The sequence below is a fragment of the Thunnus albacares genome, chromosome 20 (genome assembly GCF_914725855.1).
Source record: "Thunnus albacares chromosome 20, fThuAlb1.1, whole genome shotgun sequence".
Lineage (NCBI taxonomy): Eukaryota > Metazoa > Chordata > Actinopteri > Scombriformes > Scombridae > Thunnus > Thunnus albacares.
In genome coordinates, this window is record NC_058125.1 from 26,511,326 (window position 1) to 26,539,139 (window position 27,814).

The 27,814-nt window shown below is 40.5% G+C and overlaps 2 protein-coding genes and 1 non-coding gene across 7 annotated transcripts in view; 2 read left to right on the forward strand and 1 right to left on the reverse strand.

Annotated features, from left to right (window-relative positions):
• LOC122971137 (microfibril-associated glycoprotein 4-like) overlaps window positions 1-27,814 on the forward strand; it is a 750,976-nt gene that overhangs the window by 35,142 nt on the left and 688,020 nt on the right. The window lies entirely within an intron of this gene.
• On the forward strand, window positions 2,630-2,736 carry LOC122972010. Its single transcript, XR_006399621.1, has one exon. It is a non-coding gene; the product is annotated as a U6 spliceosomal RNA (small nuclear RNA).
• LOC122971119 (cGMP-dependent protein kinase 1-like) overlaps window positions 5,848-27,814 on the reverse strand; it is a 62,793-nt gene continuing 40,826 nt past the window's right edge. For 2 of the 5 annotated variants that reach the window (XM_044337629.1, XM_044337628.1), the window contains exons 5-18: window positions 27,634-27,697; window positions 27,397-27,474; window positions 27,216-27,310; window positions 20,468-20,533; window positions 19,857-19,931; window positions 14,223-14,319; window positions 10,865-11,004; window positions 10,432-10,521; window positions 9,725-9,866; window positions 9,214-9,377; window positions 9,005-9,127; window positions 8,836-8,898; window positions 8,528-8,594; window positions 5,848-7,805 (exon numbers count right to left, since the gene is read on the reverse strand). In XM_044337629.1, the coding sequence (XP_044193564.1) occupies window positions 7,707-7,805; window positions 8,528-8,594; window positions 8,836-8,898; window positions 9,005-9,127; window positions 9,214-9,377; window positions 9,725-9,866; window positions 10,432-10,521; window positions 10,865-11,004; window positions 14,223-14,319; window positions 19,857-19,931; window positions 20,468-20,533; window positions 27,216-27,310; window positions 27,397-27,474; window positions 27,634-27,697 (1,363 nt within the window). In that variant the 3' untranslated portion in view covers window positions 5,848-7,706. Of the gene's footprint in view, window positions 7,806-8,527; window positions 8,595-8,835; window positions 8,899-9,004; window positions 9,128-9,213; window positions 9,378-9,724; window positions 9,867-10,431; window positions 10,522-10,864; window positions 11,005-14,222; window positions 14,320-14,458; window positions 15,547-19,856; window positions 19,932-20,467; window positions 20,534-24,356; window positions 24,692-26,612; window positions 27,311-27,396; window positions 27,475-27,633; window positions 27,698-27,814 lie in introns of those variants that run through there. The other 3 variants (XM_044337631.1, XM_044337630.1, XR_006399406.1) reach the window with 3 other exon arrangements.

The following is a 27,814-nucleotide window of genomic DNA, read 5'->3' on the forward strand; positions in this document are numbered from 1 at the left end:
TGGACGAGAACACAGTCACACATATTTGTACATAGACGCACTTTTGGACACTGTATTTTTGCACAACATGACACTTAAATCTGTGTGTCCGAGATGAAACAAACACCTTCCTTCCTCCTCCTCCTCTTCTTCTTCACGGCCTGTTTTCACACAACGTTACTAAACCTTCAGATGAAACCCGGCTTTTCAGACACACTAACGGCTGCATTTTTGTGTACAATATTTGTACGTATTGTGTAAATATCAGTGTTTGATACGATGCTAATAGTTAACCTACAGGGGTTTGCATCTGTTTTCAGTGTAGAGTGACGTTATACATTTTTGCTGAGTCATGAGTGACACCTGCACCAAAGACAGAGGAGGTCACTGAACAGAAAGGTGTGTTTTGCACTGTTTATCAATGTTTAATAAGATGTATTGATGTTTAATAAGATGCACCTTTACAATAAATTTTGCCCACCGTGAGTGTCTGTTGTTTGGACTTCCAGCTCTGTTTTGACAATACCTCAAGTGCAAAAACCCATTAATTTACCAGGTGATAATGATGCAATTAAGGTCTTTTCATTTTATGTTAAGAAGGTAATTAACAATTAATTAAACATCGGACTTTGAAAATAAGTGAGATTTTCCAGGATCCCACCTGACTGTGATTTTTACATTATGGACGGTTGATTTGTTCTTTGTGGCTTCGTGGGTGCACTTATGTTTAGCAGACCTACAGCAGCCTGCTGCTTAAAGCCTCTGGAAACGTGGCTTGAAATCATAAAAATGCATATATGATATCAAAGTTGAGTGTCTCATTAAGCGTCCACAAAAATCTGAATGAAAATAAACATTTATAACTATTAGAAAACTGAGCTCAAAAAACAGCTCATTTGGCTGCTCGAACCATTTCTCAGGACTGTGTGGGCGTTTTTATACAGTCTATGCTCCCGGAGTATGATGCTAATCGTTTTAGCATTCTCCATTCACATACATGAAACGATGAGCAGGAGAAATACAGGTGTTACACCGTATTTGATGACCCATCAGATTCTGTGACCTGCAGTGCTGGAGGAAGTACTCATATCCTTTACTTAAGTAAAAGTATAGAAGTAACCGATTACTAGCTAAATTTGCTTAAATACTAAATTAAAAGTACTACTTTTGAAGAAAATCAGGCTGTTACTGATGTATTAAATACATGTAACAAAGTACATCATTAATACTGATGAGTCAATGCATAAGCAGCATTTTAATATATCAGTCCAACGGGAGAGTTGACATGTCTGTGGCTAAGCCAAACAGAAAATACTGCAGTTTAAACTAGTTTATTTTAGCTAATTGTGCTGTGTGTAAGATGAATTTTTCAGTATAACATGTAGATTTAATAACAGGTCGTCAGTCATGTTGATGTTTCAATATTTGCGGAAAACTAAATAAACGTTTAATATTTCATAAGTTTAAACACATTTGGTGTGAAAATCTCCACATATGAAACAGAACAGGTTGTTTTGGTCGCTAAATTCTTGTCAAAATATTTTGTTACATGAATGACATCTATAAAGTTATCAAAGATGCTTTTAGTGAGAATCACACCTGTCCTTCCTTGTACAGGTGAACACTGACACCTGGTGGCCTGTTTCATGAACTACACGTTAATTTTAAGTAGAAGAAGGATTCACTTCCGGCTGCAAACAACAGCTCATACAACGTTTACATGACGTTCAGACAGAAGCAAAAATGTATTTTCTGTTAGCTTTTGCGCTCCTGCATCATTTATTTGTTTTAATTTCATAATTCTGCATGTTATATATATATATATCTGCACGTATCGGCCCTCTGAAATTACTGTTGCAGCTTTATAAAATTATAAAGTATGTTCACTAGAATAAAAATATTGCAGTTTAATCTGCTCATAAATGTGGATAAAGTTCATTTCAACACCTTTATAAAATTAAATGGACTTAAAATCAGGAAAACATCACATTTATTTGCTTGCACATTAAAAAAAACAGTTCATGTACCAAAAGACATTCACATGTATAAAAAAAAGACTCTTTTACCTGCAAACACTCAGCTGAACATGAATTTAAAGTAAAGCAACACATGTGTTGGAGAGACAGGACGGTCAACACTGACACAAAGACCTGCCAACAACATTCAAACAGCACAGAAACAAAGAGACAGAAACTGTAGAACAAGACGTGAGCCGATAAACAGCTGTTACAGGTGTGTGTGTGTCTTCTCTCTGAAGGTGGATCTGGTGTTTGAGTCCCTGCTGATCTGTGGAGAGTCCGGCTGGTCTCTGATCAGCACACTGAAGTGAAGGTGCCCCCACCCTTCCACACCATCCTCCCAGAGGGTGGGTGGGGGGGCAGGAAGAGGAAGTCTTTTGTCTCCTGACGTAAGAGCTGATCTGCATAGAAACCCCACAATCCTCCTCAGCTCACAGTGAGACGAGACCAGTAGCCAGGACAGGGACCTGAGTCAGGGGGTCACTGAGAGTCCAGTCCCCAACCCCCCCTCTCACCAGGCACTTAGACCTGTGTCTGGTGTTTTTCCTTCTGTCCCCACAGAGGTGACACCCTGACTTAGACTATATGTTGGCTGCCCCCCTTCATAAAGGAAGAAAGCTCTTAACAACACTGTGTTACAGCTTGTAACACACATGATAAGCGGGAATGATACAGAGAAGATTAGCATGGCCCCTGGCGCAAGGATGACACGCACAATCGTGAAGCGTTCTCGTTTTTCATTGAAAATATGACTTTTATTGCTATTTATCATTTTCCTTCATTCATTTCTGTCTATATTAGTGTTTTGGTGAAACAGCGCCCCCGGAGACTTCAGGTGGAGAGTGGTACTGCAGCGGGGAGACAGTGAGAGGTTTCCTCCCCGAAAAACAACAAAAACCCAAAGTTGTGTGAGGAGTTGACGCGGGAAAATGTTTCTTTTTCTTTTGTCTATAGTAAATGCCAAACTAAAGCCAAAGAGCGGACTGCTGTCACTTTCTGTCCGCGTCACGGTCATGAAACACACGGCGGTGTCCTGTGAGAAGCTGCGTGGATACCTGGATAAAATGACGCGTGTATGTGAACACGTGCTGTAAGGTGGATTATATGGTCGCCGAACATCACGAGAGGCTCCGACAGGTTCAGAGAAGCTGAGGAGTCTGGTGTCCTCGGTGCATTTGGTCGGTAACAGAGCCACGCTGTTATTCTGCTTGTTTTTTGACAAGTTGACGGAGTTCAGCGGAGACAGACGGCAGCACAGAGCCGCTTCTCTCTGAGCTGTTTGGTGCGAAAGGTTGAAGGTTCGAGTCCAGACTGAGGACAACGTATCTCCGGTAAATCAGCCCGAGAGCTTCAGTTTACAAGTTAAAAGGAGAAATCCTGACTACATAACGTATTTTCAGGTCTGCATATGCAAATCCATATTTATACAACACACGAGAAAAGACAAACGCAGCGGCTCAAAACAGCACAATAACTCAATTTAAAGATTTCTGCAACCCGAAAAAAAAAGATGTAGGCAGAAGCCGCAGTTTATGATGCCTTTTAACACACATTATGTTTGACCTCGACAGGTAACTTCAAAAAACAAAAGCAAAACAATCAAAAACAAACAAACAAAGACCTGCTCACTGCTTACAGACCCTGCAGAACCCTCAGATCATCAGACACCTGTCTGCTAACTGTCGATGATCACAGGTAAATCTGGTGAAGGTGTATTCAGTCATTATGGGTTCAGTCTCTGGAACAAACTGCCTGATGATATATGAGATGTTGCACAGCTGTGTCGTCTTTTAAAAGCAAGATAAAGACCTACCTGTTCTCTCAGGCCTCCATCTGTCCGTCTGAGTCTCTGGGTGTGTTGCACAGACATACTGTCTGGTATGTAAGTGTTTGTGTGGGCGGGCAGGGGATCAATTCAATTTTATGAATTTGTGTGTGTGTGTGTGTGTTTTAAATATGTGTATTTAAATATATATAAATAATTATTTTTAGGTTTTTTTCATGTGTTGTGTGTGAAGCACATTGATATAACGGTATGAAATGTGCTATACAAATAAATTGACTTGACTTTTAACTTTCCATCATTATTAAATATTCAAAATTATTTTTTACAAAAATAACTTTTTTAAATGTCTTTAATAAATAGTGGTTTGTTTTCTATTTGGAAATTTAAATTAAACCACATTATCTGCTAACATATTGTGATATTTGTAATGTAACCACAAATAATAATTAATAGTATTTATTCTTCTTCTTTGTATTTTATTGTGCTATGGACACTCATGAGCTGTGTCCTTAATTAAAGCCTGAATCGAATAACCAGCTTTTTAAGAAACATAATTTCTGTTTGTTCATTCACACTGTGGGGATTCAGCGTACTGTGAAGAACAAACACTGACTGTCAGACTGTGAGGAAATACAGAACAAAGACCTTTTTTTTAAAATATCGTTTATTTTTTAAACAGACTGAACTGCTTTGGCAAAAATGTATTTTTAACAGTCATGCCCATAAAGCTTTTTTGAGCCTTTCTTCGGCTACCAACCACTGAAATAGTAATAATAATAATAATAATAATAATAATAATAATAATAATAATAATAATAATAATAATGATGATATAATAATCTACAAACAGCTGAAACATCATAAAGTACTATAATTCCATTATATACAAATAAATCTGTGTCATCACACAAACTCATAACCACAAAATATCATCACTAAGAGTCAATATGAACATGAATGAATATTTCTCCTCTGTGGACATGAAACTGTTAGAGAAGGCAGCGTGTTCACCTCACCAGGCAACAATCAGGTCGTGTCTGGTGGTAAAGTTAATATTTTCACTTTAAATTAATATTTCACAAACTGTTGTTTTTAAGTTTCTTTTTGGTTACGAATCCAACAAACGAGATAAAACATGTTAATTAGTGAGCTTTAGAGGTGTTTCTTTGGACAGAGCCAGGCTAAGCTAGGCTAACATTCTCAGAGAGAAACAGAATAAACTGCCTGGTTTGTTGGCGTCTGGTGTCTCAACTCGTTGTTGCCCTCTGCTGATAAAAAACTGAACAATATTTTCATGCAGAGCTCACAGATCACAACAAAATCAGCTTCGTACCAAGATCAGACAACTATCAGCTGCTTTTATAACATGCCACAAAATATAATATAAATTATACTTGATATTTTGAACAAATTGAAATAAACAGATGTTTGTCCTTGTTCATGTTTCTACTACAAAGACTGAACATCAACACTCAATTTTCATTTTGGAGTTTAAAATAAAAGAGAGAAAGCCGTCTCTGAGGACGAAGGTTTTCTCTCTTGTAGCGCAGATATACTCGCTTTTACTACGTGTTCGTGTTTGATGGTCGCCCTGCGTATCCCTGTGAGGACGACGTCCCGGTTCTTTATAAAGGTGGAAAAGACACCAATAACATAAACATTAGATCTATTTGAACAGCTAAAAAAGTTGGTGTTTGATTCAGAGGAATGGAGCCATGTCATTCAAAAGCAAGTATATCATGAGTCTTAGTCTTACTAAAATTTGTGTCATGCATTTCAGATATTTCACCACAGACATTTTTCTTCATTTTAATAATAAACTATTAACAGTACATAAAAAAAACAAAAAACAAACATTTGATTTCAGTTGGACTTTAAGGTTGTTTCTGTTTTGCCCAAAATATTTTTAAACCTTCTTCACCTTCAAAAAACTTAAAAACAAACAGCCGATAAGAAATTCAACGAAGTCGTGCATGTGTCTGTGAGAATGTTTATGTGTGTGTGTGTGCAAAAATATGTAGGAAGTCTTGGAAATATTTACAAAATATGTTTTCATGTGCTGTGATCTGAAGATTCACATCATGAAGAATGATAGAAAGGAAAGTTTAAAAGTAGAAATGTTCGTATCACAACCCCGTCATCCACTGGTGAAGACAACTGCTACTACACCCAAACTTTTTGACTTTGTGTCTTTGGATTTGGAGTTCCCAAACAGTAAATGAGAAGTGAAGGCATCATGGTGACCTCAAGTTTGTCAGTTCAGTCTTCAATTAGTTTTTCCTCTGGCAGGTTGCGTTCGTCACCCAGACCTCAAATTCATCCTGCAGCCTGCGCTTAAAGATCCATACCTGGGCTCCTAGGGTCAGAGAAGCCCATAAGGGACAGGCAATGGTGGCACAATCTTCTCCTGAGGGGTCAAAGGTCAAGTGTCAGCCAGTGTTTAAGAAGGATACTTGACAGTAGAATAGGCTTTCCATAGGCCGCTGTAAAACATGGCATTAAGTGTCCGGATTTCATTTGGAGGTATCTGGAGGGACAATTTTAAACCTTTGTCAGCTTCTGGAGTCAGGAAGTCCTAATATGGACGAAGAGGATGGGGCCCAGATACCTGGGATAAGACTGTGAAAGGCTGAGGAACCTGTCAGTCAAGCAGCATATTTTTTAAGCTGTATGAATCAAAAATGTTGACATCAGCAGGAGGTGAATGATATACTGAGAGCTGAACTTGTGTAGAAACTGCATTGACTTTCTTTAGCAGCATCTAGTGGACATTAGAGGAACTGCAGCTTTGATTTCAAAACTCAGCTGCTGATTGGAGCAGGTAATCAAGCCTGCACATTTGGCACCTCATATTTTCAGTTTTTACTTGTGCGTTTGTGGTGTGTATTTCCAAACAAATTTGTAATTAAATGATCATAAATTAATCGCCACACAGACAACCTGTGGCTTTTGGGGTCCCAACTTTGCCTGTGTGACTATCTAGCCTTGTCCATTGCTCCGGGACAAGCACTTTGTGACAACTTGATTTCACTTGACACCTTAAGATTTACCAGCTTCCGCCTCTGGTAGCTTCACTGGCGGTTTTAAGCAGCAGCTTTCAGACTGACGTCACTAACTTATATCCAAAGTACATCTAGGTGTTGCAGCAATATCTGGGACGTAAAGCAAGGCCTATGCTGTGTGACTGATTGCTGATGGATGAACATACCGAAAGCTCAGCAGCAGCGAAACAAGGAATCAGAGTTGTTCTGGGTTTATAAAGACACTCCTGGTTGTTGGAAAAATGTCTTTTCTGCCTCATGGAAATGCTCCTGTGGATGGAGCAACTACATTCCAGATTTCTGACAGCTCTGACAGTTGGGATGACTTTTCCAGATTGTTGAAGTTAAGTACATGCCTGTACCCCTTTGCCAAAGAAGAACCAGGCATGCATCACTCTTAGGACTGATTTCCTACTCTGAGAGATTTGATAAACAAGTGTTTCTAGTCTTAGAAACACAAGCAAACTGTTGACATGAGCAACTGTTTTGTTCTGTTGTCCTTGAACCACTTCATCTTCCAAGTCTCAGGTGTTCTGGCAGCTCAGGGTTCCTCCAGTTACAGGGAACAGACTTGATCACATTGGTCAGCGAGAGGCCTCAAGTCCTTTTCCATCTGTTGCCTTCTTCACACTTAGTTCTCAAATCATTTGGGGACACAATGTGGCTACAAAAACATTAAGAGTTTGATTCCCCCAGGCTCCAGCCATTCTTAAAAACAACACACAGTCACAGTGGTGCTTCAGATAAAAACATCCACCAAATGGTACATGAAGTTCATCTTTGTTTAGCCTGGTGAGGAGTCCTCTTCCTCTTAGATGTGGATGTCACTGCCCACCGTAGGGTGTCAGGCTTTGGGTTTTGGTGGAAGAGATTGGGTGGGACTTAAAAGTCATAGTCCCAACCGGAGTTGTCATCTGGTGGCGGCTCGTCAGCGTCTTCAGGGAAACTGTCGAAGTTACTGGTGTCAGTCGGGGAGGAAACCTGGGTATAAAAACAAAGAGTCAAACATCTTCAACACCTGTAGACTCATTGCAGAAAAACAAGTTTAATGCTTTTAGGGTGTTTTCAAACCTATAGTTTGTTAGCTCTGGTCCGAATCAATGGATGAGTTAGTGAAATTTCAAGTTTTCTGCTTGGTTTGTTTTCTTTTCACACAGAAAAAAAATTAGATGAGCCAAATTGCATCTAGAGCAGGAGCAAGAAGGTAAACTCAGGAAGAAGGTCCTGAAGAAGCTCTTATCTGCTGAGATATCAAGAAAACAATGTACTTGGTTGTTAGTCCAGGTCAGTCCTGTTCAACTGGACTGAACTGCACAGGTCTGAAAACACCTTTAGATTTAAGACTTTTTCTCTGCAGTGTTGGATTTACAGGATTTTTACATCAATGTGATGAAGTACCCTCCTGTCTGATTACTTTGCCTACAAACTGTCATAACATTAATAATGTCACACTATGTTTTGATATAGCAGTATAAAGTCACACACACTATGATAGACCTTTAGTGAAGCATGCTTAAACTGAATTTAAGGCGTGACATGCCACAGTAGATTTAAGTGTTTTCAAGATCATTTAAGGCCTTGATATTGAAGTTTTCTGTGTTTTTTTCCTAGTATGTTAACACTGCTTCAGTTTGTCAGGGATCAAACATGAGTTTGGTGTTGGCATTGGAGAAAAAAATAAAATAAAGATTATTTCTACTCACGGCAGGTATGATGGGCGGAGTCAGAGTTCCTTTCCTCAGACCCTCCCAGTTAAAACCTTCAAACCACCTGAACAGAGAGAGAGAGATCGGTTTGATTCCTTTTATCTTGTTTTGAGTTTTGACAGATTTGGTTTCAGCAGTTACAGACTACAGCTCCTCCTGCTGGTTGGAGGAGTATATGAAGATTTATTCCATGGATAAAAAAAGATATTGACAACACAAAGTTTAAAGAGCCAGTTAAACAAAAAGAGAAGGAGATCCTAAGGCAGAAACAGCCAATCAGGTGTCAACTCTCTTGGCTCACTCACTTGTGCTTCTGGATGTCTTTGACTCCGTTTTTCAGGTTTCCAAGTCTCTCTGAGGGATTGTCTCTGTCAACACAAACAGTTATGATTCAAAGATTTATTTTGGAGATGAAAACAAAAATATTTAGTTTCTCTACAGTGAATCTGAGCTCAGACACACAGCGCCTTCTACCTGCAGAGCTTCTTGATGAGGTTGGCGGCGTTCTTGGTGATCTTCTTGGGGAACTCGATCATGTCGATGCCTCTCAGGATGATGTTGTAGGTTTTCATTGGATCTGGACCTGAGAACGGAGGACTGGAGACAGACAGAGACACTGTAGGACACTGTACAACAACAGGAGTTTGACTCTACTGAACTTTACCGCCCTCCTCTGTCCTCACCTGCCCGTCAGCAGCTCGTACATCAGGATGCCCAGAGACCAGTAGTCTGCTGAGACGTCATGACCCTTGTTGAGGATGATCTCTGGAGCGACATACTCTGGCGTCCCGCAGAATGTCCACGTCTTCTTACAAAAGCCGATCTTCTTGGCGAAACCAAAGTCCACCTGGAAAAGACCAAATTAATGAAACACAACGCCGATCACGAAAGGATGAACCCTAATATTTCTGGCAACTTTCAGACCTTTCTTCTAGGGCCACCATTAAGACAAAATTTCCCCTTGTACACAAGAAATGTCGAAATCTAACAGGCCAATTTTCGTTGCATCTCCGGATTCCATTCTTACTTTCTAGAGGATTAACCCTTTAGATTTAGGTGACCCCATGATCTTTTCTCTACCCACTGCTAGATTACCAACCGGGCAGCATGAGCAACTGTTAGAGGGCCCAAAACCTCCAGGCTTACTGTGAGAGAAAGTTGCTAAACAGCAGACAGAAAATATTGTGTTTGTACCAGTTTGGCGTATCCCCGGCTGTCCAGTATGAGGTTTTCAGGTTTCAGGTCTCTGTATATGATGCCTTTGGCGTGCAGGTAGGCGAAGGCTTCGACTACGCAGCCTGTGTAAAACCTTGTGGTCGAATCTTCAAACGAACCCCTGAAACACACAAAGTTTCATCTGGTTAAAGAACGAAGACGTTTCTGCCTCTCGGTGGGGTCTTTCATGGCATTTTGATTCAGTTTTATTGGACTGAACGTCCACTTTTTAACTTCTGTTCATTCACCATATTAGTTGTTTTTCATTCGTTGATTTTCTATTGGCCAGTGTTTCCTGCAAACACTTAAAGTGCTACCGCTTATTGCTGGCATTTAACTACTGCTTTCAATTGTATTTATTCAAACCGCTGATTTCTGTATATTCTAAATTTTAAAGATTCTCCAAGTCCAAGGTGACAGTCTTGACAGTCCAAGATTCACAACTTCAACATTCAATTATATTCACTCTACAATGATATAAAACAGACAAAAGAAGACTTCAAAATCTGTTTTTCTGTCAATTAATTTTCAGCTAATCAACTTTTTTTTTTTTTTAGCAATAACCAATTTCTTTTCTTCTATTTAGAAAATGATCTGATTCTTTTTTAAAAACCTTTCAAAAACTTCTGAGAAAAGTGACTCAGTATGAAATAAAAATAAATTCTGTAGAAGATTTAAATGACTACCTGTCTCTCAGTATGGTCCACAGCTCTCCTCCCAGACAGGCCTCCATCAGCATGTACAGATATTTACTGTCCTTAAACGTCCGGTACAACCTGAGCACAAAAAACACAACACTTTAAAACCTGCAATATGTACAACATACTACTGAGGAAAACACTCAGAACATCCATAAATCCATCAAAAATAATATCTAACATTAATGCTGAGCTGATATCCTGATACCAACTGTGTTTTATAGACTATATATCCTCGTTTTTTGCAAGTTTCACTGCCACCGTAGCTTCTCTTACATGTTTGGAAGGGGAGGGGAGGGGTATTCAGTTGGTTGCAATGTGCAACCTCACCACTAGATGTCACTAAATCCTACACACGGGTCCTTTAAGCAGAAAACCAGCGACGTCATAATAAAATAACCTAAATAAATATTCTGCTGACCTGACGACAAAGTCGGAGTGCGCCTCGGTCATGATGTGTTTCTCAGAGCGGATGTGTTCTTGTTGTCTCGTATCGACGATGTGACGCTTCTTCAGGATCTTCATGGCGAACGTCTTCGCCTCCTCGCTCTTCAGCTGCACCTGAAGAGAAACAAACATGCCGTCACTTCTACCTTCACAGGAAATGTTCTTTTTCTGGTCAACAAACCCGATGAAAAACTACGTGTATGTCGTATTCTGTGACTCAGTCTCACACACGCTCACACTCCTGCTGCCAGAAATACGCACTAAAGCACCAAATGTGGATTCATCCGCTGCTGAAAATAGTCACAACAAATGCACTATTTCCTCCTGTTTGTTTGTTTAAAACTAAAGTCAGCAGATGTTTTAGGAAATGACTGAGCCCTTTTTAAACAGGAAACTATATATTTGTGAGGACTTTTTAAACATTTACGTCTTAGGCTTGTTACTCTTTTCATGGGATTTATTTACTATAAGAAAAATATAAAACAATACCAGACAGTAATGTTTTGTTTCATTTTTGGTAAATAAAACCCTCTAAATATTACGCCATCCAACTAAAAGACAGGAGATTTTCTTAGCCCTCGATATCTTTTTAAACATTGATGTTGTAAACTGGTCAATAGTGTGTCAGAAACGTAACAGTATGAAGTTCAAACAAACACAGTGCACCACATGTGCCTGTCAGCTCTGTGTTAATTAGAGCTGAAAGAACTAATTGATTAATCGATTAGTGGATTGACAGAAAATTAATCAGCTATTTAAATTTTTTCTGGGAGAAATGCCAAAAACTTTCATTGTCTCCACCTCCTTTATTGTGAAGATTTGCTGCTTTTATTTGTCGTATGTGACAGTAAACTGATCATCTGCAGGTTTTAAACCGCTGGTCGGACACAACAAGACATCTGAAGACGTCACTTTGGGCTTTTAGGAAACTGTGATGAACATTTTTCACTATTTTCTGACATTTAATAAACCAAATGATTAATAGATTAATTGACATATTGACAATGATGAAAATAATTTTATTTGCAGCTTTAGTATAAATACTATCTGTCCAATTAAACTTCCCACTGTACACTGTAAACACCACACACACACACACACACACACACACACACACACTGTGGTGTTAATAGACCATGATGACACAATCCTCTATTTCTGGACAGATTCTTTACGTTATGTTATACGAGCTCTTACTCTGACATGTCGGAAAGGTCACACCTCCCTCGTGGGTTGGTAATGAAGACGGTGTGTGTGTGTGTGTGTGTGTGTGTGTGTGTGTGTGTGTGTGTGTGGTGTTTACAGTCTTCAGTGGGGAGGAAAGTTATTAATACTGGACAGACAGTATTAATAATAGATCTTATCTTTAAAGTCTTTTCTCTTGTAAAACTAAGAATACAGTTTGAAAACACTTTTGATAAAGTATAAATGTCACTTTTGTATCATTATTTGTTTTAAAACTAACTCAACCAGACGATCATCTGATCTGCATCTTCTCAAACATCTGACGACCAGAAGTCAACTTTCAATCAGACACAGACGTCCAGATGTGTGGAACTACTACTCTTACATTTCTCTGTCCTTAAATTCCCTTTAAAAGTCTTTAATTTTGGTTTTATTATCCTTTTTGGGTTTGGTTTTTTTTAATAGTCTGATTTTGTTTTTCTTATATATATATTCAGGTAGAGATAATCAATAAGCCTAATAGGCTTTTTTCCTCTTTGTGATTTTTTTCTTTTTGTTTGTATGGATTTGTTTCATTTTATTTATTATAATCTGTGCAAATAAATAAACTTAAAAGTCACGTCATTCTCTTTTTTATTATTCGAGCTTCGATATGGACGCCTCTGAGCTTCCGTATCGAATATAACGTCACTGAGACTGAATACGATCAGTCGGCGCCTCCGGCTATAAACCGAAAGTAAACAGAAAGCAGAACTACGCTGGGAGATACTCTGATGGAAGATATCTGCGTAGTAAGATTTCTGTTTAGGCTCACACAGACAGTCTGGAGGTCAGAGGTCAGTTTTTTCCTCGGTGCAGAGTTACACTCTGACTCACCCACTAAAAATATCTCCCGAGGAATGATGGGAGATCCTGAGCGGGGATTCCTTCCTGTTTTTGGACAAACCCTCTGCAGGGCTTCCCCTTCGACCTTCAGTACCCCCAAACCTCAGCGGGGCCAGACACGGAATCACATGACCATCACATGGTGACTGGTTTCCAGTTACCAGCGGTGGTACTTTACTGGAAAGTTACTGCAAATAGCTGAAGGCACGTGCACACACACACATGCACAGACACACACACACACACACACACACACACACACACACAGCTATCCTTGTTTGTGCAGCTATCCTTGTTAGGACATTGCATTGACTCCATTCATTTTGTACAGCCTAACCCTACATACATGTAAACATGTGCACACACACACGCACACACACACGCACACTCACACACACACACACACACGCTGTGCAGAATATTGTGGACTATAAATCAGATTTCTGATTTATTACATCTTCTGGCTTCAAATTTTTTTGAAATTGGCCTGAAATGAATCTCAAACTAATCTGCAGCTGGTCTTAAACTGGTCTTAAACTGGTCTCAAAGTGATTTGAAACTGGTTTTACGTCAATCTAAAACTGTTCTAAAACTAGTCTCAATCTAATTTGAACTAATGTGAAACTAGTGTCAAACCAGAATGAAACTGGACTGAAACTGGTAATCTGACACAGATCTTAAACTGGTCTCCACCTAATCTGTAATTTGTCTCAAACTAAAATAAATCTGGTTTCAAATATATCTGAACTGGTCTCAGACTAACATGAAACTGGCCTAAAACTGGTCTCAAATTGTCTCAAACTAGTTTTAAACTGTTCTCAAAGTAATCTTAAACTGGTCCGAAACTGGTTTTAAACTAATACGAAACAGATCTTAACCCTCATGCAACTTTTGTCCTCCCGGGTCAATTTTGACTCAGGAGGACAAAAGTCCACAGATGCTACAAATTTTAATAAAACACCCAAAATTCAATGAAAGTAGTGATCATTACTTTTACTTGCAAAGTGTGTGGTATGGAACCATCCATGTGATATAAAAACATTTGAAAACGGGTCAAATTTGACCCGAGGACAACAGGAGGGTTAAAACTAATCTGCAAACTGGTCTGAAACTGGTTTTAAAGTAATCTGAGACTTATCTTAAACTGGATTCCTGTTGTATCTACATGTGCTGCTCTGATGGTCTCGTGAGTCTGTTAAATGAATACTTATTGATCTGTTACTGTGACCCGATGTTGTGGTTTTTTTTTGATCAGATCGTACCAGCTCAACACGTCCGAAGCCGCCGACTCCCAGCGTGTCGATGATGTTGAAGTCGTTCAGCCTCAGACTGGAGAAGAAGGCGTTCTCTGCCTCGTACCTGGAAACAAAAAACAAAAAAACAGCTTCACTGAACACAGGAAATACAATTTAAAACCTTAACGGGACCACAACATGTACAGGTTTGAAACCAAACACTCTTCCGGTTCAGACAGAACAGGAATGCAGCTCCGTCGTACCTGCAGCATTTGACCACGTGGAAGAACGGGAACTTTTTGGAGGTTTGGATGGAGAAGGAGGTGATGGGGAAGGAGGAAGAAGAGGAGGAGGAAGGAGGAGCAGGGAGGCTGGTCTGTCGCTCTCTCTGCCGCCTCGCTGTGATGGGGAACAACTCCCTCATCTCCAAACTGTATTAAATCCACGAGAACGGGGACCGGGACCGGACGGATCAGAACACCTGAGAGATGTTTCTGTGAAGCTTTTCTAAAATAATAATAATGAAATTATTTCAGGAATGTAATTTTGTGCAGCGTTCTGGTCAGACAAACCTACAGCTGGACTTTCTTAGATAAAATGGAATCCTTCAGTCGATGCTGACGGTGCAGTTATTTCCACTTCCTTCAGATCTTTGGAACGATGTCTCCTCGCCGAAAAAAAAACCCCCAAACAAATAAACAAAAACTCTTTTCTGTCCTCACGAGAACGTTCTGCACAGCGTCCGTAAGAGAGCCGTCTCAAAGGAGGAGCTCCACTTCAAGTTTACATGGTGAGGATAGGCGACGACGAGGCGACGGTGGCGGTGGCGGTGGTGGTGTGAGGTTCTGGTCTGGTGCGGTGAGGTTGCCAGATCCTCCAGCTCTGTGTGCATGTAGGTTACAAACGGAGTCGGTCCGGAACCAAGCGGGACGCCGCCGTCAGAATCCAGAACAGGACGGTATCATCAAAAATAAGAAAGATGTAAATATTCTACGTTTAAGAAAGAATTTAATAACTAGACTTGAAGTTTTTGGACGTCCACCGTGGGAAAAAAGTCCAAACGAGTTTACTCAAACTGAAAGCGTGAGCGAGGAGAGCCTCTGAAAGGTTTCTCCTTTTTGCCAAAACAGCATCCACGTCTGCTCCGGCTGAGTCCTGCAGGGTGTAAGACCAACCTGAGAGGACGGACCGCACGGCTGGACGCTGCTGCTGCTGGTATTTTTAGCACGTGGGAACATTGCTCAGAGGTTCATCCTGTAAACGCAGCTCGGTCAGACTGACTGTCAGGCAGCGGGACAAACTGTCCCGACCTCAAAACCAGAGACTGACTTCAAAAGACGTATCAAGATATTTAGAGCACATATCTACGTCTCAAGTTATAGTTTTATAGTCTGGTAAAAGGTTGCTCTCCCTTTGCACTGGACCCTGGTTCCCAACATCACTTGTGTCTTTGTGTCACTAATTTCAGTCCAGCGTCTCACGTTGCACAAATAATGGATGGAACCATTTCAGTTGAGAAGTTTTGCTGTGATTCTTTTTGACAGTTTGTGATCGTCTGCTTCATCAGTGAAGTGATGAAGCAGAAGTTCATCATCAGCTGCTCTAAGCAGTGAGTCACAGCTCTGCCAGGTTCAGGTAGGAAAGATGTTTTTGGGTGATTTGATTGCAAGTCAAAATAAAATCTCTGTGTGTGTGTGTGTGTGTGTGTGTGTTTGTGTGTGTGTTTCTCCAAACAGGGAGTGGACTATTTCCTGGAAACCAACGCTGTGGAATCAGATTTCTGCAGAAACAGTAGCTGCTGCCGTTCTGTCAGGACAAACTAACACTCTAAAAATAGTTTGTTAAAGTGAGAAAGAGATTAACTGTTAGCATTGAACTACAGGTTCAAAGACCCCCCCCAACCTTCACCCTGCTGAAGTGTCCTTGAGCAACACACTGAATCACAGCATCAGCTTAACAAGGGAAAACTATATATAACTTAAAACTGGTGAACAGTCCTGCAGCAGGGGTGTGATCTGGTTTGGTTTTATTAAAAAAAGCAAACAAAAACACACAGATTCAAACCATGAACATGACGAGCAGGTCGTCTACTAATCAGAAGATCAGCGGTTTGATTCCCGGCTCCTCCAGTCTGCATGTCGAAGTGTTCTTGAGCAAGATACTGAAGCCCAAATTGCCAAAGTGCCATCTGTGTGTGTGAATGCATTAAATTAGCCTCCTGATGAGCAGGTTGGCATGGCAGCCATCAGTGTATGAATGTGCTCTGAGTGGTTGTAAGACTAGAAAGGAACCATGTAAGTGCAGTCCATTTACCATTTCACATAAAACATTCAGAGCACACAAACAGAAAATAACACAGAGTGTTAATTATAACATTGAACCATGATAAAAACTCTAAAAGTTAAAGTGTGTAAAGGAAAATCAGAGATTTCTTTTGAAACACATTAAATATGTTAGAAATTAATTGCTGAAAACGTGAAAAGACTGAACCGTGGAGTTAAGAGTGTTTTTCACCATTTCTGTGTTCAGGTCTGACATCATCGCTCGATAAGAAATAGTACCTGGAAGTAAGTCCAGTTCTATGTGCGGAGCTGTCGAACTACAGCCTGCTGCTTGCTAGCGAGGTCAGTTTTAGACAACTGGGATTCACAGATAATCTATAAATTACAGGCGATAAAGCGGGGTATGCTTTAGGCGACCTTGGCACTACCACGGCAGTGTGTGAGGTGCTGCAGCTGGACTCTGGAGAGCTCCTCCCCCCGGCACCACGCTCTCGTCCAAATATGGTCATCACTTCTGGCTCCAAAAAACTAAGACGGCGAAAGTCAAAATACCGAACTCACGGTTTCAGAACGGGAGTCCACAAACCGATGTTTGACATCACAGTGGCTACATCCATTATTATTGTTATTCTATTCATTATTATTATTATTATTATTATTACTATTATTCTATATTACTCTATTATAATTATTATTTTTATTTACATGTAATAGTTTTTTTTTAGCTTTAATGACAAAAATGTTTAAAAATCTCATAATATCTCATAATTATGACTTCTGTATCTCATGTTGCAATTAAAACTTCTTGCAGCAAATTAATCCTTTTAAAAATAAATAAATAAATAAACAGAAGTGTAAAAAAAAAAGAAAATAGATACAGACAGAAATATATTAACACATCAGTTTTCTGTTTAGGGTTACCATAGCAACATCCCTGATTGACAGGAGGACACCTGGTGTATGAATGATGTGTGTGTTTGCTGTATTGAATCTATACCAGTGATATATACCCCCCCCCCCCCCCCAGCTCGTCATCAAGAAACCTAAAACATGCAGGGCAGAGGGGACCGGGGGGGTGGCAGAGAGGGGACCGGGGGGGGACCGGGGGGGGGACCAGGGGGGGGGACCAGGATGGAAAAACACTCATCTATACCATAAGAGGAGATGACTGACGGTCATCAGCTTCACACCGTCACATGACCAACAGTCATCTGATCCTGGACACAACAGCTGCTGTTACACCGCGACTGACTGTAAATATTACACATAGATTTATGTAAAAGTCCTCCATGTTTGTTGTTATAAACTTTTTCTTCTTATCAACAAATCCCATAAAAAAACATCAGTGAATTGATCTGCTAACAATCACTGTTATTGATATATAATGTAAGATAAGATACGAGACAATAATAAATTATATGCAACAAAATAAAAGATAAATCTTCTTCCTCTGTGCTGTAGACCTGCGTCGTTGTCCAAAAACTATTAAAAACACATCAGTGAGTCACATCGCTGCACTGTGACACACACACTAGTTTATTTTGACTGAGTCCCACACACACACACACACCGTCCTGCTGCCAGAAATACTCACTAGAGCGCCAAACGTGGATTCATCTGCCACTGAAAATAGTCCCCAACAAATGTCCTCCTGTTTGTTTGTTTGTTTGTTAAAAACTACAGTGAGCAGCTGTTCTATTAACGAGCTTCTTCTGAACATATATTTAGGAGCTGTCTTCAGTAGGAAAGAAAGAAGAAAGACCTTTAAAATCAGCTCCCAACTAAACTTCATATTCATATCCAGTAATTATTTAAACTAGCAGGAATGGAGCTGATTCATAATATATATGATGTGGAAATATTGAGCGATGGTCAGCAAACTCAGTGGAGAAAGTGCACACGAGCCTTTGATGTCTTAATAATGAGAATGTTTATTGAAAGCAAACATCAAGATGCTGTCTCTTCCCGTTCTGCCCTCTGAAGGTCTGAATCTTCAGTCTTTAACCCCGACAGACCAGCCTACGATATGAAACATTAATCTAATTGGTTCATTAGTTTCTGAACTGCACTTTACTCGTGTTTGTCACCGTCAGCACATTCTGGTTTGAATCTCTGATCGTGTCAACAGAATCTACACATTTACCGTGTTACCTGTGTTGTCTAAGAAAGGCCTCCTCCTCCGACCTTGGTAACCACGGCAACGCTGATTCACCCTTTATCAGAGAGGCTTTCGCTTCCCACAAACAACACAGACAGTTACTTCAAGTCTCAAGGAGAGGAGAGAATGTCTCCTTTAGTTAAGAATGATAGTTTGTACATTTATATATAACATGTAGAAACAAAACTACCAGCGTCCCGATCGACCCAAGTTATGAACACAACACTGACACATCATCATCTTGTTAGCAAACAGTTGCTTATTTCCACATCCAGCAGTTACGGAGCAACATTATCATTCATGTGGAGTCGTGTTTCTGTCCACCTGGTGAATGTAAGTCCAATATTCACTCTCTTTTAGCTCTGTTTTTGGTCTCCACCAACTCCTGAGGGAAATATCTGACTCTTTAGCTGCTAAATGCTCCACTATGTTCACCAGTTTGGTGCTGAGCAGGTAGTGTACAGCAGCTTTTTACAGCTTTGTCTCTGAAAACGACACTATGAGAGCGCTGAGAGTGAACCAGAACAGTAAAAGTTGCAGCCGATAATTTAATATTCAGATAAAACAAGGAGCTTTAAGACGATTGACATGGAAAGAAAACAGCTGCCGAGAGTGAAGAAGCTCCTTCGTGTATGTTCAGCGGTTTCTTTGTGTCCTTTAGTGTGACCTGGTTCTGACTCTCTAACCGCAGCAGGTATTATTAGCTGTTCTTACATAAGCAACACTGAGGATCCTGTTACTGCTGTAAATATTGAGACACAGTCACAGCTTACTGTTAGTTAGTGTATTTCCATCCACCTGTTAGGGTTAGGGTTTATTTTCAATCTGTGCGTCAAAAACCTGAACGGAAGAAAGTGAGAAACAGCACGAGTGGATGGAAACAAACTGTCACATTTTCTTTGGATCCAATTTGGAAATTCGGTTGAAATGTTGTTGAGTATATTTAGATGGAAACTTAACTAGTTTTTTTTTTAATTAACCATCAGAATATGAATCAATCACAGTCAAGGTTTAATGTTTAATGTTACGCTTTTGTTTTGTACTGCTGCAGCTTTCAAAGGAAAACTTTGCTGATTTAAACTTCAGCAGTAAATAAACTCTACATACAAAGAGTTAAAGCTTCTGTTGATATTGATATCACATATATTCAGGTTTGGAAAAGCTTTAATGACTTGAATCTCTAGTTTGAAGCTTTTAAGGAAAGACGAGTGTTAAACCTACTTGGCCTTAACTTCAGCGTCCTCGTAGCCTTTATTTGAAACGTCATCCAGTCCACCAATCAGATGCTTGAATGAGCTGAGGAGAAAGAAGACAACAGCCAATCAGAGCCTTTATTGAACTGTGTGTGTGTGTGTGTGTGTGTGGTTTTTTTGAGGACCAGCAGAGGGCAGCAGGCAGCTTTAATAAACCATCAGCAGCTTCACTCACTGAAAGGTATTTAAAGTATTGTAACGTGTGTGTGTGTGTGTGTGTGTGTGTGTGTGTGTGTGTGTGTGTGCGCATATGTGTGTGTGTGTGTGTGCGTGCGTGTGTTTGTGTGTTTGCATGTGTGTGTGTGTGTGCGCACATGTGTGTGTGCATGTGTGTGTGTGTGTGTGTGTGTGCTTGCGTGCGTGTGTGTGTGTTTGTGTGTGTACGTGTGTGTGTGTGTTTGTGTGTGTGTGTGTGTGTGTGCATGTGGGTGTGCGCGTGCGAGTGTGTGTGTATGTGTGTGCATGTGTGTGTGTGTTTGTGTGTGTGTGTGTGTGTGTGTGCATGTGTGTGTGTGCGTGCGTGTGTGTGTGTATGTGTGTGCATGTGTGCGCACGCGCGCGCATGTGTGTGTGTCTTACTCTCGGTCGATGACCAGGCAGGTGACGTCCCCGCTAGCGATGACATTGGCTGTTCTGACATCCTCACTGTGGATACAACACACACACACACACACACACACACACACACACACACACACACACACAGCTTCATTAATCACTATTCTCTGTCAGCAACCAAAACCTTAACTCGAAACAGGAAATGGACTGTGAGGAAATGCTGACATGTCACATCTCTACTTCCTGACCAGACAACATGTCCTTATTTTAAGTTTTAAACCAGTTTCCTTTTTCTAAAAACACTGCAATACTTCCTAAAACGTGTCCTTACTTTAAAAAAAATTATGTCCTCAAACTCAAAAAATGTTTACATTTCCAAAACTTTCCTGGAAGTGAAACAGGTCCTCACAGAGATAGAAATACAGGACACACACACACACACACACACACACACACACACGGACATGGCTCTTGTCCCTGATTGGACAAGCCGTCCCCAATTAACTGATCCTAAGTCTGAAATTTGTCCCCAAAAGTAGCCTATGACAGACCACTCACACACTCACACACACACTCACACACACACTCACACACACACTCACACACACTCACACATATGCACACACACACACACGCACACACACACGCGAGCACATGCACACACACACACACACACAAACACACACACACATGCACACACACACACTCACACACACACAAACACACACACACACACACACACACACACACACACACACACACACACTCACACACACACTCGGCGGATGTGTAAATTGTTCTCCTCTGAGGAAACAGCCAAACACACTTCAGACCAATTAGCAGCTGCTGTGATGGAGATCGGAGGTTTGTACACCAGCAGAGAGAGAGAAGCTCATTATCACGTAAACACACATGTTCTGATTTAACACGTCTGACCAGAAAACAGCCGAAACGTCTCTAACGAAGCTTCAGCAGGACGAACGCAGAGATAAAACTCTTTGCTGTACTTGTGAGGACACTGTAGTGATTTATTTCCCTGGAGGGTCACATTGTCCTCACTATTTAATGTTTAATGCTTCCAGGCTTTTAGCAACCCGTCATCATCCATGTTCTTAGTGTGTCTTTGTGTGTGTATGTACGTTGTGTTGCTCTCTGGTCACGAAATATTCACACAGCCTCATAAATGTTCGGTTTTTTCCTTCAGTGTGTCTGTACGGGACATTTGCTGCTATATAAAACCACAGCGGTCGTCATCAGTGGTGTCAGCTTGTAATGACAAGCAAGATTTTTTCTTTTTTTTTGACGGGTCCTTTTCACCTCCAGATGCACAAACACACACACACACACACACACACACTATTACAGACAGAGTAGATTTACCAGGTGAGGCTGTCGCAATATTATATCTAATGTACAAAGACATGAAATCAGATTTAATTAGATCGTAAAAGCAGTCTCGTCCTAATCAGTGAACTAATTGTCTCATCATGTGTTGTTACGCAGTCAGAAACGTTTCTGTAGTCGTGGTTTCAGACAGAGTTTCACCTCTGAACCTGAAGCCTGAAGGGTCACTAAAACCATCAGGGTTTGAGCTCTGTGGACCATTAATGTCCACAGAAAATGTAATTCAGTCCAGCAGTTGTAGACAGACGTACAAGGGGGGTAAAACACACCCAAACACACTCTGAGGGTCAAACTTCAGCGTCTGCGTGTCTCAGCTCTTAATAACATCAAATCTCAGTGAACAGCAAACTGACAGGAAATGAGGTCAACAAGAGAGAAGGAGTTTATTACAGCAGGTTGTCTGTGTGTGTGTGTGTGTGTGTGTGTGTGTGTGTGTTTGTTTTCATGGACTTCCATCTTTGTGAGGACCAGCTTGTGTTTTAGACCTGCACAGTGAGGACTATTTTGGAGGCAACTGACTATTTTGCTGAACTCCTCCCACATTTAGTGGTCAACCAATCACAGCAGGTGTGTCAGTCCTTAAATATTGAAGCGGTCTACAGTGAAGGGTTAGTTAAAAGTTCAAGTTTGTAAGTTAAAGGTCCAATAAACGACATTCAGCCCCGCTATTTGCTATGTAAGGATATAGTGGAGTATAATGGCGTCCTGAGCAGAGAATAAAGTCGAACTCCCTCTGTGTGTTGTTATCTGAGCCTTTCTGTTCTTTGTTTTGATAGACAGTCTGGTCGGATGTGCATGTTAGTGCATGTGAGTGTGCATGTTAGTGCATGTGAGTGTGCATGTTAGTGCATGTGAGTCCCTCGCTGTCCTCCCAGTGTCCATTTTCAACATGGCGGCCGGGTCACAAGCTTTCTCATATTACAGCTAAACAGTTCATTAAAATATGTTTCTGAAAACATTTGAGACAAGAAATAGACGATGCACTAACAGAAGCTTGATCAATATTTGATCAGCGCCGCCTAGTTTGACGGTTTGATCATTTATTGCATCTTCAAGGGTTCAAGTTTGGAAGTTAAAGAGCAACTTGCTGGTTGGAGACTCCAGTAAATCAATGTGTAGGAAAATGATGTAGAAACAAGATTTTCATTAAAAAAATATGCTTATATTCACACTACAGTGACTTCTGGAGTCATTTTTGTGTGTGAATTTTACTTGACGTAACAAAAGGGAGAGCAGCCCAGTTGAACAATAAGAAACAAATGGATCTTAAGGTTAATTTTGACTAATTATGAGCCTGCTATCATCCAGGAGGCCAGCGTTAGAAGGAAGGTCTTGATACTCACCCATCAGAAGTGCAACTATCAGCTTGTATCAGTCGTATCTCCACAGTTACATCACTGAGAGAGATAAACAGTCTCCTGGTTGTGTTTGATAGCTGCTTGTGTGGGAGACGTCGGCCCTGTCGGCTCTGGAGAGACTGTGTGCTGCAGACCTGATATACCGAACCTGATGCTGCATCCAGACTCTGAAGCATGAACATGAACTCCAGGCAGGAGCATGAGCCTCTCCAGACCAGCAGACAGGAAGATGTTTCAGGCAGAAATAATCTTTTATTCTGCTGAGTTACAATAAACGAGCAATGAATGAACCTCATTGCTTTACTGATTTGAAATAGAATAATAATAGTAAATAGTACATCTAAGTATTTATATGTATATAAATAGCAAATTGGAGACAATATGAAAACAAGCTAAATAATTTCTGTTTTTACATATTTCCAGGTTTTAATGGCCTCATTTTGATGACAGTCAATAAAAATGAATCACAAAGTGTCTCATTGGATAAAAACTTTTTATGAAGTTTAGATTTATATCAAACAGAGCTGCATGCAGCAGCAGCTTCAGGCTAATAACACACATCCCATATTAATAAAGACAATAAGGTTACATTCTGTAACACAAATGTAAACTAAGAGTTAAAACCAAAACTCAAAACACAAGATTGGAGCTTTTTAAAATGTGTTTGTGGATGTAAGAAATAATAATAATAATATCAAAAGAAAAATATACAGACTGACCCATTTAAAACTAGAACAAACTCAGAGTATTTTATTTATAGATAATGTTTTAATTTGCATCAAAATACACATATAGTGTAATTTATGAGTATAACAAGCAAAAGTAAATAGTAAAAAGGTAAAATAAAAAGTGCTGTCTTGCAACATTAAGAAAACTTTTAATAAATAAAACATAAAATTAGTCCTTTGAACCAAAACATCTGTGCTGCAGGTCCAGCTGCAGGTCTTCTCTCTCTAGACCTGTTTCAGGAAAGAAACACTGAATGTTAAAATAGAAAATGTGATTATAAACATAAACAAAACATCACCATACATACTTTTACCAGAATACCAGATGTCAAAGACGTTTGTTCCTTCTGGACACGTCTCCTCCTGCAGCCACTTGACAAACTAATGTGTTATACTACTACATTATACTAATGTGACATCAGCTGGTACACAATGAACATGTCAGCAGCTATGAAAAAAGAAAAAAAAAAAAAACACACTCATTATTTCTGGCTATTTCATTTAATCTAAAATTAAAATGAAAAGTCTTACTTGAGGTCAGGGTGACATTTCTGTGTTGGCTCAGTGACAGTTCCTCGTCAGATGACTCACTCATCGTTTTCCTCTTCTGGGCTCCGTGACATATCAGCAGATTGGTCCATGACAACAGAGGATGATTCATCGTGGCTGTGTACGGGACTGAGCAGTGGAGGTGATGTTCGTTTCTCAGACCTTTCTGTCTGAGTCTCATCTTGGGTTTCACCTGGACAGCGAGGCTAGAGAGAGGTCTACCTTACCTTATTAGCTACACCTGTACAATCTAATGCTATCCAATACAACAGCTCTGCCACAAAATCTACCTTTATGAAGCTTATAATGTTCAGTGTTTGTTGACATTTGGTCTGAAATGTGTTAATTCAATTATATGTTAATTATGGAGGTCATAGTTGGTGTTGGAGTTGTACAAGCCTGCGTCATACTGAGAGTGTTTCTAATATTTTACCCTCCTACATTATGTAAATGGATGTGTGGCATATGCAGCTAATTCTAGATATGAGAGTAAAGTTACAGCACCTGATGACTGACGTAAAGGTTTGAGGTTACACTGTGAGCCAGTGGAGAGAAGCACTGCAGCATCTGTCCCTTCATTACTTGCAGTATCTCCCAAATCCTTAAAGCTAGGGATGCACGATATTGGATTTTTTGCTGATATCAGATATGTTGATATTTCAAACTCACTGTGGCTGATTGCAGATACCAATATATGCACATATTTTTTTCCAGATGGCTGAGGAGACTATTATACATGCAGCATAGATTATACTAAGTATGATCAAGAAAGACAATATATGAAGGAAGAACTGAGGAAGACTGGATTCAGGAGTTCTGCATTAAAACTTTAATGAACCTGCCAAGTGGGAGCAGCAGTAGAGTTTTCATTGAGTTTATTAGACAGACAGGATTAATGTGTAGGATTTAATCTCTGGTCCACACTCCGGAGCAGAAGGTGGCGGTAATGTATCTAATACGCTGGTTGACAACCGCCGTTATAAACCAAAAAGATTATTTTTTTTCCAAACAGAGTGGTACATCCTGTCAGCCGAAGTGTTTCCTATCTGTGCAGCCGATCATAGTAGCAGCTCCTTAACGGACTGCTTTTCTCTGACTGTTATGTTTCCTCCGCAGGCTGCACTTCACTCAGCTGCTTCTTCCCACTTTAACCTGAATAACAAACCGGGGCTCGGTGGTCCAGTTGGATCCACATGGAGAGCAGGGGCTAACGTTAGCTGGGAGGCTAGCAGAGTGTTAGCAGCAGCATGGCCAGAGAGAAGCACAGCCAGCTAGCCTCTGCTAGCCTCTCAGCTAACGTTAGCCCTGGCTCTGTATGTTGATCCAACCGGACCACCGAGCCCCGGTTTGTTATTCAGGTTAAAGTGGGAAGAAGCAGCTGAGTGAAGTGCAGCCTGCGGAGGAAACACCAGGACCGTCAGGGTGAAACAGTCCGTGGAGGGAAACACAGTCAGGCGGCGGAGGAGGCAGCAACAGATCGGCCTCTTAATGTCAGCAGAGATGGCCGATGCCGATATTTCATTTTAGACCTATTATCGGCCAATACTGATGACGTGCTGATAATATCGTGCATCCCTATTTAAAACGCATCAACATTACACATCATGAAAATAAATAACAAATGTATTAGCTGTGCAAACAAGCTGTAACTATGTTGTTATAGTAAACTGAAGTTACCGATTATGCCTTCTTTTAAAACTAGGTTGCTAATGCTAGCTAATGTTAGCTATTATACCTTATTAACTGGTGGGTTTAACAAGGTAGCTTCACTGCCTTACAACAATTAAAGGATTTAGTGGCGTCTAACAGTGACTGATAATCCCTCCCGTCCCCCTTCCCTTCCGAGTCTGCAACATGGCGGACTCCGCCATGAGGAGGACCTGCTCCCTCTGTAGATATAAAGGGCTCATTCTAAGGTAACAAAAACACAACAATTCTTATTTTCAGGTGATTTAACACTAATTACAACATACTTATGAATATTATATTCCATTTCTGCCAAGTCCGTTCTGTTAGATGCCACTAAATTCTACATCCTGCACCTTTAATACGCGTCACACGTCGCTTCTCATTATTGAAATCATTATGCTGACTGATTTGGAAGTTAGCAAACGTTAGAAAACTTACTCAGTTCAAGCTGAACCTCTGACAGATCCGTGACCATTACTCCTGCTGGCGGGAGACCTGATGGAGCCACCAGCTGTCAGTCTCACCCGGTCCTGGCTTCAACATCCTGTCCTGAATGAGCGCCACATGTGATTGCGTTTTTCGTAACAGATGCAGCCGTGACGTTGGCGTCTCTTCAACTGGACAAAACGCACTCAGGCGTGAAAATTCTCACCGTTCCTTCCTGTTAGGAAAACTGTGACTCAGACTCAGACTCACGACCACCTACGACTGCAGACTGAGCTGAAGCAGAGCCGAGGAGACCGACGCCGTTTTGTTACGTAATATGACGCAATGTTGAAAAGGTTTTAAGAGCTTTGCTTATAACGGACACTTTTCCTCCTGAATTTGGGCTCTTATGTCTTGCAAAACATGTTAAATATTACATTAATATTTAAAATGGTGATTTTCAGACAAAGGTTAAATATAAATATTTGTAAATAATTTAATCTGCAAGTTGCTCTTTAAGGGTTCAGGACTGGAAGTTCAGGTTAAGATGTCAAGTTTAGAACTCAAGGTTCAGGTCTCGAGGTCAGAGGTCGCGTTCAGGTCACATGATCTTACCCCTGCAGCGCTCGCTCTCCAAACCAGTCTCCCCTGGTGAGCTCTCGGAGGTGAACTGGCTCCTGATTGGCTGAATCCACTTGGGTCACGTTCACCTGACAGAAAGTGCGATCGACGTGTTAACAGCAGACGGATCAGGACTAGTGAGCGGATCGATAAGGGTGATCGGTGAGGAAGTTACCGTGCCCTTGCTGATGATGAAGAAGGTGTCTCCTCTGGCTCCCTGTCTGATGATGTACTCGCCAGCTTCATAATGAGTCTAAACAGACACAAGTTAGTCGTTGATAACAGTGATAAAGTTTGTTCTGCTCTTTTTGATTTAAATACTTAATGTTTTCACACCAGGAATTTTAACAGATTCAGCCACAGTTTACTGATGTAACATAATATAACATGTTTTTCTTGTTGGGTGTCTCACCTCCTCCATGACGTCGGCCAGTTTACTGAGAGTTTCCTCTGGAAGACCCTGATAGGTGGGAACACTGCAGACAGAAACACATCATTCATTTCATATATTTTCTGTTTGTTTAACTTTATCAGTAACTGATTGATTTGCCTTTTGTGCATTTATTTGATTGCATTCATTTTTATACTATTCA